Source organism: Gopherus evgoodei, chromosome 24 (assembly GCF_007399415.2).
Source record: "Gopherus evgoodei ecotype Sinaloan lineage chromosome 24, rGopEvg1_v1.p, whole genome shotgun sequence".
Taxonomy (NCBI): domain Eukaryota; kingdom Metazoa; phylum Chordata; order Testudines; family Testudinidae; genus Gopherus; species Gopherus evgoodei.
The window spans coordinates 6,371,565-6,391,715 of record NC_044345.1 but is presented as its reverse complement, the minus strand read 5'-3'; the positions used below and the strand labels follow the sequence as shown (position 1 = coordinate 6,391,715).

Sequence of the window (20,151 nt, the reverse complement as noted above, 5' to 3'; positions counted from 1 at the left end):
TTATTTCAAATAATTTTTTTGTTGTGTTGGATTAATTTTCTATCATATAGCTTCCATTCAGTAGTTACATTTTTTTGTTTGTATCAGAGGAATAAGCAGTATTTGTTATTTCCCAGTATTGTTCTCAGTTAATGGAAACTTGCACTGTACGTTTTTTATAACCACAACTACCTGTCCTTGTAAAGTTGTTATTGAAGTAATAGCACTTCCCTCAAGTTTTAAAATACATTGTGTTGTTCATATGTCAGTTGGATTGTCATTGGGGGGATGGAAGAGAATCAATTCTGCCTTGTATAATACAGTAATACCTAGCACTATACTACAGTAATACCTATAGCACTTTTCACAATAGCATTTTGAATTCCATTTCAGAGAAACAAGTAACTACAATTGTGAAATGATGATTCCAAGAAGATAGTAGACTGACATGCTGTTTTTTAAAAAAAGAGAACTTGTTAACAGGTTTTGATATTTATTTACATTGCAGTAGCTTCTACAGACCAAGGTCCTATTTGCTACATACTGTCACTGTCCTAAAGACCTTACACTCTAAGTAACCGACCACCCAGATTCATATTGCCTTCCTGAAATAAACTTCTAATTAAGTAACTTTCTGTAGAATTGTATTTTCCTAAGCTTAGCCCTCATATTACCAAGAAATTTAGTCCTTTAATTTTGTTGCTGTGAGTTCTCTGTGCTGAGATATTTTTGACACCTGTATATAAACCTAAAATGTCAAGAGAACTGAAATGCTTTCCCACATAAACTCAATGCAGAAATGAGTGTGCAAGTGCTAGTTCTGCCTACCTTCTCCATAAACTGATGCAATTCAATGACAGTAAATAGACAAATTGATTCAATCTTGTGAAGTAAAATCGATAGTGGGATAACAGTCAAGAGCTTGGACCTTTTTTAAAAGGGGTTAGCTAGTTATCTCTTGGAACTAAACTTGTGGCTCAGTCTTACTCTTCTGATGTAGAAACACTAAGGTCTCCTTCAGGTAAGAAAGCTACTCCCTCTACTCTCCAAGGAGCTAGAGATCCCATTGCTTTGATTTTGAGATTGGTCCAGTATCCTTGACAAAAGTCTCCTGGATGCACTTGAGCAAGCTAGTTACCTCCCTTGTTTCTGGCCTAGATGACTGCTTATTCCTTTGATTATTTCTAAAGCACTTCCAGTGGCTCAGAATGAAAGGCATTAAATTAGCTTCACAAACTCCTATGTGCCTATTTCCCCAGGAGATTTGTTTTCTGGGGGGGAGAGCATCAATGATTGGGACTGAGTAAAATATTAGGCTTTTATAATGGTAAAGGGTAGATGAGTATATCTTGGGTGTGAATTGGTAGTTTAATAGCCTTGTAAGTCTGCAAAAAAGTAAAAACCTTACATTGTGGTATGCCAATATACAGAGGGGAAAACTTAACTGTAGTGAACAGTACTTTCCCTTTAGATACAAAAATAACATGAAGACTTGAGACATTCATGGGGATAGGTGTTCTGAAAATGAGTGCCATGTTTACAGGCTCATGTGTTGTCCTGACCTGTACTAGCATGCCTTTTTCTCTACAGTCTAGTAAACCTTTAAAAAAAAAAATCTTAAAAACAGCTTTTGTCTGCCCTGTTAATTATGCTATAGTTGCTCCCTGGACACATTTATGGAAAGTGGAATGGTTCCTGGGGAAAGCAGTTATGTCAGTATCAAGGGTGCTTTCTCTTAAAGAACACTTGGTTACTGTTTTACTGTTGCTTATGTCATCCATTTTGTCACAACCTGCACAAGAGTCCCATGCATATTTTTTCCTCAGACTTTCTCCATTTATCTCTTCCCCCACTTCCTGCCTCTTTCTCTAGTTCTATTCCCTCCCTTGTCTTGTGTGACTCGCTTCATGCCCCATATTTTGCTCTCCCATGGTCCTTCTCCCCTCCCCCTCGCTATGCTTCTGTCTCAGTGCTGTCCCGCATCTCATTGTGTTTCTGTGCCCCACCGGGCCAGTGCACACTGACAAGTCGCACACGGCAGCCTCTTTTCAGAGAAGCCTGTGGTGATTAAAATGGGGGTGCCCTGCCCCATCCCCATCCCCCAGCCAAGCGCAGGCTGCCTGAGGCAAGAGCTGATTGGCCCCTGAGCGCGGGAAAGCCGTTATCCACGGGTTTTCCCCAATGGAGCAGCAGGGGCTAGGCAGCCACCCGCCGCTGACTGGCTGAAATTTGCCGCAGTTCCCCCCCCCTCGCCCCCCCTCCAGCCTCGTGCGCAGCCGGCGCGCGGGGATTAAGCTTTGAAGTGGCACGAGCGCTTCCTCCTCGGCTCCAACGTCGCTCCCCAGCCCCTCCGCTTCCCCGCCCCCGCCCCCGCCCTTTTGACCCAGTGTGGCTCAATGATTTATTTTTGTTGGGGAAGAGGGAGGAGGAGTGAAACTCCCGCCCAGTGCCATAAATTCCACCTTTGAACCAGCATTTGCTACATAATGTCCGAAAAATAAATAAATTCCTGTCAGCTGGTTAATATTTTTCATCCCCCACTTCCCCCAACCCTGAACTTTCTCCTCAAATCTTGACTGAAAAATGTGATTTTTGTAATGGGCGAGAGAGGTCAAGGATTGTTTTAAATAATCATTTCCCTCATAGTTTTAAAAGTTAAGTTTAATTTGTCAGTTGCTGCCTGGTTTAACCAAATATCAGAAAAAGGCAAATTCTTTCAAGTACACAGCTGACAAAATATCCTAACCACCCAGATCGCTCCCTACCTGTGAGTTTGTTGCTGGTCTGCTGGGAGATTCTGAGGCCAATTAGGCCATTGTTCCCTCTTTCCTCTCAATAAGTTCTGGCAAGATGTCCTAACTCCCTCATAGACACACTTGGGCACTATGGCTTTTATCCCCCGTGGGACGGGCACCCTGTTCTTGTTTCTCTTACTTGCTAGCTGTTTTAATCTCACCCCAGGTAATATTTCACCCTGGGGTATATTTTAATTTGGATATAAATAACTGCTGAAGGACCAGTCACTTGCCAATCCCACACACTCAAAAATTACAAGATTTTCTTGAAAATCATGATTTTTTTAAAAGAAAATAAAAATTCTGTTTTTTTTTGGTTTTTTTTGTTTTGTTTTTGTCTTCTGGTGCTGTAGCCTTTACGGGTAATGTTTTCAGTCTTCTCTCTGCAATTGTGAGAGGTAGAAACATACCTTTTAAAAAACAGAAGCTGAGATTCTCATATAATCACATGAATTCAAGAGCTGGGGCTTAAAGAAAAGCATTAAATATTGTGAGATTTGTGATAAAGTTGTGAGAACTGACAACTCTAAAAGCCCCCATGTCCTTACAAGCAAGATGGGTAGCACGTTTTGAGCTTGCCAGCACCTGGTCTGGGGAATTGGTAGTTAAAAGAAAATGAGATATATACCTGGTGTTGCTAAACGCGAGTGTTAAAAAAATCATGAGTCAGGCCACAAAATAATAATGAAATTGGTTTAAAAATAGATTCAAACTAAAACAATGTTGGTTCCTTTTATTTGCCTTCTGGTTTCTGTGTGTTTGGGATGCACTCGGTTCACATTTTCAATATTTTCTCTAGCCATAAAGGCTAGAAACTTTAAATGAAGGTCAAAATTCTTCACTAATCACATGCCTCCAGGAAATGGGGCTTTAAAAAATATTATGAGAGTTGGTAGCTCTACAAACCCATCAATGAAAGGGGGACCGTGGGAAAAAGCAGGGTCACAAGTGACTAGAAAAGCAGAGAGCAATCCCATTTTGTTATTGGAGCCTAATCTGATTTCCTTTAATGACAGACTGTCATTGATTTAAATGAGTTTAATTGGGCCCTTGGAGATAGGGTAGCTCAGCAAAGAATTGCCTTCCATTTGGTCTTGCTGTTGGAGACGGTTAGTGTTGCTACCCTGATCCTTCAGCGGAACGTGTGGGGTGGGGGAATTGAATGAGGACTTGCCTCTTGTGCTGGTCTCAGGATAGATGCTTGCTGTCTACTCCAGGCCTGCTGCCAACAGGGGAGGTGGGGAGTTAGTGAGTTCTGCTGCTGAAAAAAGAGATTGGGCAAGTCTGTGACTTAGAAATCCTGGCAGGGCTCCTGGCAATTGCTTGGAATTAAGTTCCTGCGTCAAGAGCAAAACATCTATCAAATTACATGTATCGTGTGATTGCAATTTGTCATATGGCTAACACAATTCAATGTTCTATTTATATTAAAATACACAAAAATGTACTTACATTCATGAGAATGGGAATGACTCCAGTTCGCTAGTAGATCAGACTAAAGTGGCTGGGGAGGGAGTTGTGGGAGTGCTGCAGTTCACATGGATCCAATACCCTACTTAATCACAAGAATGGAGCAATCTGGCACAGTAGAGAGAGATGACACCATGTTGTATGCATAGCTTCATGATCTGCATTTGTTGCTCAGTGGCCAGTCACCTAAAAAACTGGGATTTTATTGTGTTGTAGCCTTAATTTTCTAGGGCTGATGATTTTGCCTGGATAAAGAGAAACATTTAAACCATAGCATATGTTAAGCTTCAGTTTTGGACTTTCCACCTTGACTATGTCCTTTTTTAAAAAATAACTGAGATTAGGAAACCCTATCCTCATTCCTCTTAACTCGCCTGCCAAAAATGAGGGAAGATCCAAAAATAAATTGAATGGACTCCAGGACAAATCAAAAGAAAACCACATGTTACATAAAAACTGGCAGCTTCTGGCATTGGGGAAAGGGAACCTATCCCAGAAAATGAAATGGATTCAGGTTACATATTTATTTTTGCATTGGAGAGAAGTTACTTTTGCCATTTTTATGTGGTGCTTTAAAATAATATACATGATGTGTTCTAGTATTTAGTAGTTCTTTCAACAGTAAAGATAAAGTCAGGTTAAAAATTTGCATTTATGCATTGCTGATGGTTGGGTAGCAAAATGAAAGTTACTTGAATCCCAGTTTCTGAAGCACTGTCTGACAGCTCACATACAGAATAGAAGGGTAAGTGGGAGAGGGCCTGTCTCTGCCATTTAGAGATTAGGATTCTAATTTTTCTGCAGCGCACGGATCATATGAGAGTGGAATGTGGGCAGGAAAGATAGGAGGCAGAGAATATTTTGAATGAGATGGAAGTAAAAGTATTTAGAAACGGGTTGGGAAGGGGAAAAAATGGTAAGATAGTGCATTTGAACACAATAATAAAAAAGGAACTGGACTGGAAGCAAAATCAAGAGAGTGGTAGAAATGGAACAGATCTAGTGGATAAGGGGGAGACAACCTGAGTGAGAGGTCAGAATTTAACACAGAAAGCAAAAACTGAGTAGGGAAAGAAGGAAACAAATGAGAAGGTCAGGAGAACGGTAGACAGTGTCAATGCATAGAGTAACCAAATAGAAGGCATGAGAAAGTGACAATACAGACTGGATGGAAAGAAAGAAATGGAGAAGGGTAACACAAAATTGGGGAGGACCAGAGGGGAGAGGTAATTCAGCAGAGAGAGGGAAGGAAGAAATAAAACTGTACTGAGCAAGCAATTAAAAATAATTTATTTGAATTTAGAGTAACTGTTGTAAATACTTGGGCACAGTTCTGACCTCAGATAACCAAGTGCATCTCCCGTTACATGCATTCTCTTCCATCCTCCCAGTGTGTCTGCTCCATTCTTGCAAGCAGGGAAGACTTCTGCTCTTTGTTACAAACACTAACTAAATAAACAAGTAGGAGATATCCACCTTTGGAAAACGATGTTTTCTTATGGATAAAAGAGGAACAAAATAAATTTTGAAAATTTTCTGCTAAAAGGACAGGATTAAATAGGATTGCCAACTTTTCGATTGCAGAAAACCGAACCCCCCTGCCCCACCCTCTACCCCAGCCCCTCTCTGAGGCCCCACCCCACTCACTCCATCCCCCCTCCCTCCATTGCTTGCTCTCCTCCACCCTGTCTCATTTTCACTGGGCTGGGCTGGGCAGAGGGGGTGTGTGTGGGAGGGCGTGAGGACTCTGGGGTGGGGCAGAAATGAGGGGGTTGGAGTGTGGGAGTGGCTCCGGGCTGGGGCAGGGGGATAGGGTGTAGGAGGGGGTACAGGCTCTGGGCTGGGGGTGTTAGCTCTGGTTTGGGCCTGGGGCTGAAGGGTTCAGAGTGCAGGAGGGGGTGCGGGCACTGGGAGGGAGTTAGGGCATGGAAGGGGGCACAGGGATGGGGGAGGGGCCATGGGGTACAGGCTCTGGGAGGGAGTTTGGGTGTGGGAGGGGGCTCAGGGCTGGGGCAGGAGGTAGGGGTTTGTGAGGGGGTGCAGGCTCTCGGAGGGAGTTTGGGTGTGGGAAGGGATTCAGGGCTGAGGCAGGGGATTGGAGTTCAGGAGGGGATTTGGGGTGCGGGCTCCGGGCGGTGTTCACCTCGGACAGCTCCCAGAAGCAGCCAGCCTTTCCCTCCAGCTCCTAAGCAGAGGCACAGCCAGGGGACTCTGCCTGCCCCCGTCCGCAGGTGCCGCCCCACAGCTCTTATTGGCCGCGGTTCCTTGCCAATGGGAGCTGCGGAGCCGGCACTTGGTGCAGGGACAGTGCACGGAGCTCCTGTGGCCGTGCCTCTGCCTTGGAGATAGAGGGAAATGCTGACCACTTCTGGGAGCTGCATGGAGCCAAGGTAGACAGGGAGCCTGCCTTAGCCCCGCTGCGCTGCCGCCTGGACTTTTAATGGTTCGGTCAGTGGTGCTGACTGGAGCCCCCAGGATCTCTTTTCAACCAGGTGTTCCAGTCAAAAACCAGATGCCTGGCAACCCAAGGATTAAAACATCAAAGACACATGAAAATATTTAAGACCACCTAAATGACAGTAAACTACACAACTGGAAAATTAGTAAAATTAAAAGGAAGATTCCATGTTTTTGAAAATTAATTTTATAACATTGATTATACAATTCAATATATATAATAAAAATGGAGACTGGATTCAGAATCTACAACTGCTGAGTGATTGTATGTTCTAATTAACAAAGGATGGAAAATGTTTAAGCATCAAATGAAAGTATTTGGAAAGAGTGTCAAATAAGATTTCTTACAAATATCCTTCTAAACTATGCAACTTTCCCTTTTCTCTCAGGTCACAAGACTGCATACCAGGTAAAATCTTTTTTATTATTTATTAGGAAGGAATCAAGGATATATTAAAACATAGGTGTAATCAGAGAAGTGACTATTAAAACCCAGCACCTTCTTACTCTAAATTTCTGCTTTTTGTGCACCTTCAATTTCTATCTGTTTACTCAATGGACACAAACAATTTTTAAATACTGTTAGCACTGGAGAGCCAATACAGTTTTATTTGAAAGAGCTGTATGCATTGTCAACAGAAACATCAGTTAAATTCTGAGTTTAGGATCTTTTGTACTAGTTAGTGATGATGTAAGGAGGCAGTAATAACAGAGTTGGATTTTCAGGTCACAGTGTTGGTTATAGAAAAATCATTTTGATATATGTACTGAACACACTGGATCTGGTCATACTTGAGGGAGAGTTACATATGGGACACCACAATGTGATTTTTAGAGTCAATTTTTTTGACTATAGCAACATTTTTAAGGTATATTCTCCCTATGTAATGAAAGTGATTAAGTAAATCATTAACCAAATGTCATGCTTCAGATGAACTTTGTTTTTCTGAAAGTATCTTTTTTTATTATCTTACATTTTAAAAAGCTCAATTTAAAAACAAAATTTGCTCCTGGATAGAGACCAGTGTTTCCAGCTGTTGTAAACTTTTAAACAACTATAAGCCCTTCTATATATAACTACTTGACAGCACAGCTGAGTTGCTTAGTCTTTTGAAAAGAAACTCAAAGGTTTAGGTAAGCTTGTGTGTAGACTGAGTTTTGTGATGCACTTTGTGAGCAAGAATGATGGAAAGCTATCCCCATTTTTCAGACTCCACTGAAACTGATGGGGTTTCATGATGGATGAATTTAACCTAGCATCTAGATAGTATACTGAAGCGCTTTAAACTTTTATTATAGCACTTCATTTAAGTTAACTGATAGGTTCACACACATTTAATAATAATGTTATAACTCTTATGTATTTTGATTTTAAAATACTTATAAAATTCACAATATCACAGGTAAATTAGTGACAGCTTCTTTCATCAGAAAGAACCCAATATACTTTAAAAATGGAGATGACAAATTGTATTCAGGAATTACTTCATCTACTGTTGAAATTCAGCCAGTGTTTAGCAGCATACAACAATAATACTTAAATTTAGTAAAGCAAGTGGAAAGTATCTTCTAAAAATGAAACTGGAAAGGAGAGTTTAGGTGGGCAGAATAGGAGTATCTATATTAGAATTTATTCAGGACATCAGGGTTAACATGCTTTAGCAAAATAATAATGGGATCTTTAACAACAGTAAATTGCTATGAACTTATTTTACACCTTCTGCATATTTTGCAGTACAGTGCTCTACAACAGAGCATTTGATTAAGCACTGATTCTGAAGAAAGAATACCAGATATTTAAAGACCAATACTACTTCCAGAAAGTTCCTTAGGTTTCTCACATCCAAATTCTGGCTCAGTCCATCCCGACTTTTACTATGATTCTGTCAGATCTCACAATTACTATTGAATTTAGATTTTTGATAGCATAGGTCCTAGAACTAGGGGTGTTGTGGGTGCTGCAGCACCCCCTGGATTTCCATTATATGTAGGGTTTACAGTTTGGTTCAATGGCTTTCAGCTCCCCAACTATAAAAATTGTTCCAGCACCCCTGTTTGATAGTTGTATTTACATTTTCTTTTGAGTGAAACAAACACATTCACTACTGCCTTTAGAAGTGTAAACACAGTATTTCCTGAATCACTTATGTTTTTTAAAGGTCAAATTAACAGAGATTGACAGCTTTAAAACTGATTTAATGAAGTCAAGAAGATCTAGACCTGATATTATCATAATGCCAAAGGAATCAGGTAAAAGTAGATCATATTGTTCTTGACTGAGACTATCATTTGAATATTTAACACACCAAAGATTAAAATTGGGGGGAAGGATAGCTCAGTGGTTTGAGCATTGGCTTGCTAAACCCAGGGTTGTGAGTTTAATCCTTGAGGGGGCCATTTAGGGAACTGGGGTAAAAATCTGTCTGCAGATTGATCCTGCTTTGAGCAGGGGGCTGGACTAGATGACCTTCCTAAGGTCCCTTCCAACCCTGATATTCTATGATTGGTAGGAGTGTCTATATGTGTTTTATCTACATAAGCTCTCTTATTAAAGATAATGCTGTATTGTGTTAGCTTTTTTGGTTTGTTTATTCTATTAACGATTGCTTGGAACTTTGATGCTTCTTAATTAAAGGGAGGTAAATAGCACAGACTAGCTTCAAACATAGTGATATTCAAGTTTGGGGCTTCTTTTGTTCTGAGTAGCGACTAATTGTTTTGTGGTGATTCTGAGATGTGGCTAAGGATCAGTTTAGGCTTCTTAATTACAAAACTGTGTTTTGGTCAATTTGATTCAGGACTCCTGAAACCTAGATACTGATTGGCACAATAGTTATGAATTTAAAATGCTTTGAACATTAGCCTTACAACCTTCTTTATGTCTTGAGATATTTTGGGCTTTGTGGGAGCCCAGCACAAATTAGACCAGTTTCATTTATGCTAGAGATCTAGCCTGGCACAGAGCAGCTCCACTGTACATAAAGAGGGCAGTATGGTTCAGAAATGGAACTCTAGTTTGGAAGCATTATTACATATACTTGTTAATAGAGTAATCTCAGTGTGAATATAAGCACTGTTACTCAAGAAGTGAAAGGTTGCAAAGGCAAATTGTCCCCTGCTGATACTGCCTCATTCTGAGCAAATTGTACCTACTTATGATAGAGCTCTTAGTGTTCTGTCTCTCTTACACTGTGGCAATACTTGTATATCTCATCAGGTCAACAAAGTATTACTGAATTGAAATAAAATTAATTGAATTGATTTTGGTTGCCTGTCTGTGTGATTGAGGCATTACAAATACTGATGGAGGGGAAGTGCAAAAATAAGGGTGAGGTAAGTCTTCTGACAGGAGGAGATGGAACAGCTGGGGAAGATGCCAAGGATAGCCATGGGGTATGAAGGCAAGGGTTCTGGAGGCCCTGCTGTGACTTCTTCTTAGTCTGTAAATTTGGACTGCAGCTTTTATCTAATACAGTCTAAGTTGGCTTCATTGCAGCAAAATGCTTTCTCTATCTGTAGTAAACAAAATGCCTTCCTTACATTATCATAAAATGCATTCATCATCAAATGTATTTGTCGTCAATACATGGCATAAATGGAAGTAGTTATGGAATAAGCTGTACTTTATTGTGTAAATGTTAAATTAAACACATATCCTATACTAATTGGTTTTACATTTCTAATTTCTAGCAATATTAAACCAGGGGGCACAAAGAAATGTTATAAAATCAGTGTACATGAAAAACAATATATATTTTAAAACGCTTCTAATTTTATTAAAGCTATTCAATGGAATCACTTAAAGCTTTCACAAAAACTAAAATATATGATCCCATTAAAAAGCCCTATGAGTTTGGGAAGTAGTTCTTTTTCCCTGTGGAACTGATTAAATAAATTCACACTTTAACTATATTTTTCAAGATTTCTTTTACTATGGAGTCATGACTAGCATCTTCATAATATATATAAAATGAGATTAAGGTACCTAATTGACTCTGCATGGTTCTGAACCCCTTTGTAATGTCCAGGCAGAGTCCTCCTTTTATCCAGCCCATTTTAAAACATTTGTATTCTAAACAAATATACTTTATCAAATAATTTCCAAAAATGAATGTACGCTCAAGCTATTGTTTGTTTGATATATTTAGTGCATCCCTATGACAGTTTTTTTTATGATGACTTATTTCAATAGAGGAGGAATTATTGACATCACATGTGCGCCAGAGCAATGAAGAAGTTAATGAAATGATGTCGAAGATTCTGGGAGATTTGGAACCAACAGAATTAATACCTAGGAAACAGTTACCTTTGAAGGTAAGAATGGAAAGTTAGATACAATTATCAAATACAATGTAAAGACTGATCATTCTATTACTTGGACCAAGCATAGAGGACACATTGTGGCTGATTTCCCCAATTTTGTGCAGATGAGGGTTAAGGGTGTGTGAGTAGGGAGGCATAGGCCATGGGTGGTAGATAAAACAGGCCAGGGAGCCACTGCTACAGAACACTGGAGTGGGGCTCCTCAGGCCAACCCAGGGCTGTGGCTGCTTGGGCTGGCCTGAGGCTCCTTTGGTGGTGGGGGTGGGAAAGGGTGGCTCAGGGTTCCTGATGGCCCAGGGCTGCTCTGGCTGGGGGGGCAGGGGGCTCAGGGCTCCTGCCGCAGAGAGTGGGGTCTCATGCGGAAGGGGCAGGGCTGCAGGGATATCCTCCATGTGTCTGGAAACATGCCTTTAATAGAAGATTTGGGGCCAACCACCATTGTTTTTTATTTAGAATTTGTGTTTCTAACAAATAAAACAGTAAATTTTCTTAAATCCATTCTTCCGCTGGTATCTCTGTGTAGAGGATTTGTACACAGAGAACTATTAGAAGATCTGCACATAAATCCAAAGCTTCAGAACTTAAGTGGCTATTCAACTTTTGTGCTGCTCTATTTTGTGTTGCAAATTTGTAAAAATAATGCAAGTATTACTTAAACCTAGTAACATAAAAAATGCAACTAAGCCCCATAAATTTGTGACAAATGAATTACATAATCTATAATAAGTGATGAATATTGTATATGTATTATTGGCTGAACAATAAATTTATCTGTATAAATAATAAATATACAATAATACTTCTGTAAACAACCTATTCTTAATTAAATTATTTTAATTTATTTTAGTACAATAGCAGCCGCACCCTCACCCTCCAAATGTGGTATGAAAAAATGTCTATTAAAGAGTTACTTGTTCTAGTGATGTAAGATGGCGATTCTCTGGGTGGGGTTCTGTGACCTGCAATGTGCAGGACGTCAGACTTGATCACAATGGTCCATTTAAGATTCCTGTGGTGGGAAGAACACCTCAGTAGCCTAACACTGTGGCACTGAATTTCAGAAAGGGGAACTATGCAAAAATGAGGAGGTTAGTTAAACAGAAATTAAAAGGTACAGTGACTAGAGGGAAATCCCTGCAAGCTGCATGGACACTTTTCAAAGACACCATAATAGAGGCCCAACTTAAAAGTATACCTCAAATTAAAAAACACAGTAAAAGAACTGAAAAAGAACCACTGTGGCTTAACAGCCATGTAAAAGAAACAGTGAGAGATAGAAGAGCATCTTTTAAAAAGTGGAAGTCAAATCCTAGTGAGGTAAATAAAAAGGAGCATAAACACTGCCAAATTAAGTGTAAAAATGTAATAAGAAAAGCCAAAAAGGAGTTTGAAGAACAGACGATCTAGATAAAAAAGGAGCACTTAAAGACGATAAAATAATTGCAGAGAAACTAAATGAATTCTTAGTTTCAGTCTTCACGGCTGAGGATGTTAGGGAGATTCCCAAACCCGAGCCATCCTTTGTAGGTGACAAATCTGAGGAATTGTCACAGATTGAAGTGTCACTAGAAGAGGTTTTGGAATGAATTGATAAACTTAACAGTAACAAGTCACCGGGACCAAATGACATTCACCCAAGAGTGCTGAAATCACTCAAAATATGAAATTGTGGAACTATTAACTATGGTTTGTAACCTATTCTTTAAATCAGCTTCTGTACCCAGTGACTGGAAGATAGCTAATGTAACGCCAATATTTAAAAAGGGCTCTAGAGGTGATCCCGGCAATTACAGACTGGTAAGTCTAACGTCAGTACCGGGCAAATTAGTTGAAACAATAGTAAAGAATAAAATTGTCAGACACATAGAAGAACGTAAATTGTTGGGCAAAAGTCAACACGGTTTCTGTAAAGGGAAATTGTGTCTTACTAACTATTAGAGTTCTTTGAAGGGGTCAACAAACGTGGACAAGGGGGATCCAGTGAACACAATGTACTTAGATTTTCAGAAACCCTTTTACAAGGTCCCTCACCAAAGGCTCATATGTAAATTAAGTTGTCATCGGATAAGAGGGAAGATCCTTTCACAGATTTAGAACTGGTTGGAAGACAGGGAACAAAGGGTAGGAATAAATGGTAAATTTTCCGAATGGAGAGGGGTAACTAGTGGTGTTCTCTAAGGGTCAGTCCTAGAACCAATCCTATTCAACTTATTCACAAATGATCTGGAGGAAGAGGAAAACAGTGAGGTGGCAAAGTTTGCAGATGATACTAAACTGCTCAAGATAGTTAAGACCAAAGCAGACTGTGAAGAATTTCAAAAAGATCTCAAAAAACGAAGTGATTGGGCAACAAAATGGTAAACTAAATTTAATGTGGATAAATGTAAAGTAATGCACATTGGAAAAAATTACCCCAACTATACATACAATATGATGAGGGCTAATTTAGCTACAACTAATCAGGAAAGAGATCTTGGAGTCATCGTGGATAGTTCTCTGAAGACATCCACGCAGTGTGCAGTGGCAGTCAAAAAAGCAAACAGGATGTTAGGAATCACTAAAAAAGGGATAGAGAATAAGATGGAGAATATCTTATTGCTCTTATATATATCCATGGTACGCCCACATCTTGAATACTGTGTACAGATGTGGTCTCCTGCTCTCAAAAAAGATATACTGGCATTTGAAAAGGTTCAGGGAAGGGCAACTAAAATGATTAGGGGTTTGGAACAGGTTCCATATGAGGAGAAATTAAAGAGGTTAGGACTTTTCAGCTTGAAAAGAGGAGACGAAGGGGGGATATGATAGAGGTATATAAAATCATGAGTGGTATGGAGACAGTGAATAAGGAAAAGTTATTTACTTGTTCCCATAATATATGAACTAGGGGGCACCAAATGAAAGCAGGTTTAAAACAAATAAAGGGAAGTTCTTCACACAGCACACAGTCAACCTGTGGAACTTCTTGCCTGAGGAGGTTGTGACGGCTAGGACTATAACAGGGTTTAAAAGAGAACTAGATAAATACATGGCGGTTAAATCCATTAATGGCTATTAGCCAGGATGGGTAAGGAATGGTGTCCTTAGCCTCTGTTTGTCAGAGGGTGGAGATGGGTGGCAGGAGAGAGATCACTTGATCATTACCTGTTAGGTTCACTTCCTCTGGGGCATCTGGCATTGGCCGCTATCGGTAGACAGGATACTGGGCTGGATGGACCTTTGGTCCGACCCAGTATGGCCATTCTTATGTTCTTACATTATGTTCTTCTGATCTTAAAGTCTGAGTCTATAACTATGGACTTAAGGGCCTGAGGACCTTATTTGCCTTGTTGGAATCAGAGAAAATTCCTAATCAATGACCATCTATTATAGCTGAACTAATGTAAACCTCAAATGTAGATAAGGAAAACTCCTGTGTGTACAAGGGGAGCTTCCCTTCATTTTCGGGTAGGAGTATACGCCACTGGTGCAAATCATAGCTCTCCTTGTCTAAAGTCAGGGTTTGCAACAGTGCAGCTGCACTGAGCTGACTAGTGATTGCTGCAACCAGGATAAATTCTCAATGTAGACAAGGTCTGATTCTCCTCTTCTTTGTATCTTGTGTAGTCATTTACAATGTGCAAACTGAATGAAAGTAAGGTGTAAAATGCTGCCACTTTGATTTTGGTGATATTTTATACTCAATTTGTATATGTGTAAATGACTATACAACCATCAATGTGAAGAATCAATATGCATATATTAAATTGAGTCTGTAGCTTGCAGACTGCTCATATGATTAAGATAAGCCTCCCCTTGTATTTTTAAATCAACATGTGTTTTCTTAAAGCATTTGAACAAGAAAACCCCCAAAACACTTCGGAAACCAGGCAATAGTGTGTTTGTATGGGAATTTATTTTTTGTAATTGAAGATATACCTGTCTCCTAGAACTGGAAGGGACCTTGAAAGGTCATCAATTCTAGCCCCTGCCTTCACTAGCAGGATCAAGTACTGATTTTTGCCCCAGATTCCTAAGTGGTCTCCTCAGGAATTGAACTCACAGCCCTGGGTTTAGCAAGCCAATGGGCAATTCACTGAGCTATCCCTCCCCAAATTTACCTTAAACAAAAACAAAAACAAAAACAAAACAGCATAATTAGCCTCTGGTACTCATTACTACAAACTGTCACTGTGGCTAAGAGTATAGCAGGATTAAAAAATGGAATAGGGACATTTACATGCATAAGAACATCTACAGTTACATAAGTTAAGATTTTTTTTTGTACAATTATAAACCTTCATGCTTCAGATTATAAACTGACCACTACTTTATGGATGTCAGGAAGTAGCTTCTCCTGTTATTCCTAACCTTCTACAGTTGTTCCAAACTGTTAATTGTGGGATTTCTTGTTCATGTCTCTGGTAACAGCCACTGTCAAAGGCAGGATACTGGACTAGATGGAACAGTCCAGTATGACAATTCCTAGGTACCTTACAGATATAAATAGGTAGTCTGTGACTTGCAGCAGATAGCAGATCTATCTATCTATTGTGATAAACTCAGGACAGATAGTTGCAAGGATGGGGGTAGAAATCAGTCTCAGAGGGTTAAAAGTCCCTCCTCCCTATCAACTGGGGGTGGGGAGTAACTACAGGTCAATCAGGTTCAGCTGAGAAGGGGTTACCAGAGTATCAATTAGAATCAACTGAGAGGGAGCTTCCTGAGGTTAATTAGGATCAGCTGATTCCAACTAAGGGCTGCCTGAGACCTTTTTAAACCCTGGGGGGGGGGGGGGAGAAGGAGCTCTGCTGCCAGTAGGTTAGGAGCAGCAAGACAGTGAGCCTCACTAGGAGAGGAGGCTGCATTTCCTCCCGTAAGGGAGAAAAACATGCTAAAAAGACTGGTGGAGGGAAGGAATGGACTTCCCCTGTGCCACCAAAAGGGACTATTTTACCCAAGCCTGTCTTGCCAGGGCTAAAAGCTGCAGAGGCTGGGGAGACCGAGAAGGTGCCTTGCCACACTATCTAAATTACACACACATGTACTATGGAGCATTCTAAAATTTATTACATATATTTTTTCTTTTTTAGAATCTTCAGGAGATTATTACTCAGAAAAAGCAAAATACTTATGTAGATGCTGATCTTTCACAGAAGATTAGGTGGGCTTCTGAAAAAAGGAGAAGAGTATCTTTGGAAAAAAGGAGGAAGAGATTTATTTTAGCGAAGTCAATACTAAGGACCACAAGAAATGACAGCTGGATTTCCAGAAAATACAATAAAACACAAATATGTATGATAGAAAACAAACAGACCAGTAAAGGCAAACTGCAGGAACAAGATAGGAATATAAAGTTTAGAATTCAGAAACAAACACCTAAATATGTCAGAGGATTATATCCCTGTGCTGGAAAAGCCAAAAAACAACAAACATTAAAATATACTAAAAATATTAAGAACAGAAAAGCTAACTGGAGAAAAAAGAACTCAACAAGTAATGCCAAGAAGGAGCAAATGTTAGTACTGAAGGAAAGAAGAAAAAGAGAAATATACATACAGAAAAGAGTAAAGGTTTTTAAAAATCCAATAGTTCATGATAACTCATCCAACTATTTTACAGTTTCTGGTACACCAGTTACTGTTCAGAATAAATTATCAAAAAGACTAAGGAAAAACCTAATTGGTTTTAGAAGAAATACAAGAGAAAGATCTTTAAATAATTTCTTGCAGAAATTTGGTGATTTTCTTAAATACCTTGCAAGACATAGAACAGTTGGTAATGAAAAAGTTACAGGAATTGATATTAGTCTTAAAATAAAAAAAAACCCAAATAAGTTTCATATTCCCATGGGAACACAAAAACCAAACTTGAAAATTCTAATATTATCAAAAAGTACTGCTCAGCCTCCAGGAATACTGTCCTTCCCAAAACATATGGGAAGAGCAGAAATGAAAAGAAAGATGTCACACATGAACTCTTGGAAAACTCCTCATTCTGTTTCTTTTCAAAAAATAAAACATAATTCTGAGCATAAATTCAGACTCAATACATTTAGAGCAAATGAACAGAATAGTGTTTTAAAAACCAAAGGAATAAAGAAACAGTAAAGCAGATGAAGAAAATAGAAAAGGGAATGGCAGAAAGGCCTAGAGGCACAAAATTATAGCTTTTATTCAAAGGTTTAAAAGATAAACAGATGAAAAAAAATCACTTTATAAAATTCACCACAAAATAGTAAACGTAGGGTTGATTACTAGAAAATCCCCATTCACAGCAAATTTGGAAGTACCATGATGATGTCAACTCATTTTAAGAGACAGAAGCAAGTAATTGGCACAGAAAGGAAGCAAACACTGCTAGCCTAGTTACTCATTTGAAGCTGTCAGAAACAGTAAAACACATACCAAACAATTCTAACAGCAGAGCAAAACAAATTCAACTTGGCCACATGCATGAACTGCTAAGAGAACTAAAGATATTCATTAGGATTTTACTACAGCAGATGCTGAAGCTGGCACAGGAAAATGTTAAACATTTGACCAAAACTTCTGCCAAAACCCCCTCAGAAACTCCTTAATATGCCTCAATTTTAAACATTCAGGAATAAAAAAAATTCCTGTGAAACACAGACTAAAATCTAAAAGTGCTGAGATGAAATAAATTCTCATATTGCGAATTGGGAGGAAAAAAGCAAAATTAAACTCTAAAAAAATACCTTCATCTCAATTTCAGTCTCTGGGGGAGAAGGAAAAGAAACTTTGAAAAAGATGTGGATTTGAACTTTTTCTTTTCCTAGAAAAAATCATTAATTTGTTTAATAAAAATTCTTCAAGCTAATGTTATTCAGTCAAAGTGAATTCAAGTATTTTACCACCAAAATAAAATATTAGAAGTTTGTTAGTATTTAATGCTACTTTATTGAAATATGGCTTTGTTTAGCTAGACTTTTAAAAGTTCATATTCAAATATATTGATTCTTTATGTTCATTCATATGAGTGTGTTATATCAAGCATATACAATAGCTGAAGTTACTTTGGAAAAACAGTAAGCAAGTCCATTAAAATAACATCGCATAAGTGCAGACTCTAAAAGGGTTGATTGCCCTTTAGGCTCTATTACAATATTTTCACTTGCATATCCTTGACTTTCTTTTTGTCTTTATAACTTCTACACAGGTCAGTGGGCCAAATTCTGGCACTGCAAAATAGCCAGCCTCCAGAAAACCCAGAGCCAGCAATAGGAGCACAGGGCAGAAGTTGGCTATACTTATTCTAGTCTCTTACAGTCACAATCAGAAAGTGGTTTCCCCACAGACTTTCCATGACTTGAGCTGCAGAAGGGGCTTTATATATGGTGTGACTAATAGTCAGGGGATATGATTGAGATGTCTATCCATTTATGCTCACTGATATATGTGGTCATGCCTTCCACCCTCTGCAAATTATTCCCATCTTGTCTAGAAATAGACTGTCAAAAGGAACTGTGTCTGGGGTTGATTTTGGCTGGAATACATTTTTACATTAATGCTAAACTTCAAGGGGCAATAAGTGAAATAATTACTCTTAATATTAACATAGTGAAATAATACTATATTAAGTCAAAGTACACAATCACATGTACAACGTTAATTCTTGACATCAAGAGGGTCAATTAGTCTTCAGCGGATGGGTCACTTTAAAAAATGATGGGTCATACACTGAATATTCATTCAAATTTTCTTCCAAAGATAGTGTTGAATGGAATTCAACTTTAATGAATCATCTTACCAACATGCTGAGAACTTGCTATCACAGAGCAGCTACTGGTCTTTGTTGAAAACACTATCAAATGTAATATAGCCTTTTAACACTAACCTATCAGGCCAGTCTGAGTTGTAAAGATCTGTGCTGGAATTCCTTTCTTTGGGTTTTCCCCCATTTTTTTCTTCCTTTTTAAAAATTCTGCTTATGCTCTGGAGATGTATTGTAACTAACCTTAAACTAGTTTCAGACTTGGAGCTTTCATAGTTAGCTAATTAGAATTAATTGCATCTTTTACTGCATATGTCAAACACTCTACGGGACACTCTATACTACTGTTATAAACCGTGTTAAAGGTCAGGGTTGAACCATGATGTGGCTCTGAGGCAGTAATCTCCATGAAGATCACCTTGTGGGGTATCACCACTATCTGTGTGGAGGGGCTGGGGAGACTATGGACTCAGTGCACAAATCTAGTGGTTCCCAAAGAATCTGTGACAGGCCCTGATCATCCGTTCAGAGGCCCAATGCCTATGAGCTCATACTCTCAGCAGCTCCCTCATAGTATGGCTTTAATAGGGCCTCTACTACAGACCCACACCGGCCACAGTTTCCTCTTGAAATTCCATTTGAGCTTCACTGGGTGCAGAATATTTGTGGGTAAAATATTTGTGTCCTGCGTCTGGCCTGCCTACCCTGCCTTGTATTTTCTTTAGCAGTATTAAAATATTCTATATGTTGTACAAACTTTTATATTTCCCTTGTTTATTTCAGTGTACCTTTTATCTTGCATGTTCCTTGTAAAATAATTGTTTATATCTTATATTGTATTTTCTACTGTACATTTATATAAAAATGGCTTTCATTATCCTTTAGAAAATATTTTTGTTGTATTGGTTGCAAAAGCCAACCATCTGCTATTTATAAAACATTAATTCGTAAAGTTTCTCTGTTTTATAAGAAAATAGAGTGGGTATATGAAAAAAATGTAACTATGGGAAATATCTTGCCATTGATTTTTATGCAAAACCCATCACTAAGTTGAAAAAAAGTTCTGCATGCAAGATGTTGGGCAGGATGGTATAATAATAAACATTTTTCTTGTTCAGAATGCTTTATAAACATCAATCCTCATAATACGTAGGTCAATAAATGTTGCAAACATCATTTTACAGAAGGGAAATATTAAGTAGGCTTGCCCAAGTGGATAAGAAGAGTTACAGAAAGCCACAGTAGAAGTAATTGTCAAGGCAAGGATTGGAAATCAGAAAGTCCTGGCCCCAGGCTTCTGTTCCCATCATTAAACCATTCCTCTTTGACAGCTGATATTATTAAATATGTTGCTTAATAGTGTAAATTGTTATTTAAGGCCCAGTCCTGAATTTTTCACACAGGGAAAAGTCTC

General features: G+C 38.9%; 1 protein-coding gene across 4 annotated transcripts; it reads left to right on the top strand.

Annotated features, from left to right (window-relative positions):
- Positions 1-6,500: 6,500 nt before the first annotated feature.
- On the top strand, positions 6,501-19,795 carry LOC115639594. 4 transcript variants are annotated; one of them, XM_030542569.1, is made up of 5 exons: positions 6,501-6,966; positions 7,091-7,110; positions 8,861-8,951; positions 10,894-11,015; positions 18,183-19,795. In XM_030542569.1, exons 1-5 carry the CDS (start codon positions 6,870-6,872, stop codon positions 18,213-18,215), a joined length of 363 nt encoding a protein of 120 aa, XP_030398429.1. In that variant the 5' UTR covers positions 6,501-6,869; the 3' UTR covers positions 18,216-19,795. The 4 variants fall into 4 exon arrangements, with proteins under 4 accessions (XP_030398429.1, XP_030398425.1, XP_030398426.1 ...); XM_030542565.1 differs by having other exon boundaries at positions 16,097-19,795; XM_030542566.1 differs by lacking the exon at positions 8,861-8,951 and having other exon boundaries at positions 16,097-19,795.
- The last annotated feature ends 356 nt before the right edge of the window (positions 19,796-20,151 follow it).

Excerpts from the sequence above, each read along its gene's own strand:
- LOC115639594 (XM_030542565.1), top strand. The coding sequence starts at position 6,870 with ATGTTTTTGAAAATTAATTTTATAACATTGATTATACAATTCAATATA. Across the intron at positions 8,952-10,893 it reads CATAATGCCAAAGGAATCAG|AGGAGGAATTATTGACATCA; the intron begins GTAAAAGTAGAT and ends TTATTTCAATAG. Across the intron at positions 11,016-16,096 it reads GGAAACAGTTACCTTTGAAG|AATCTTCAGGAGATTATTAC; the intron begins GTAAGAATGGAA and ends TTTCTTTTTTAG.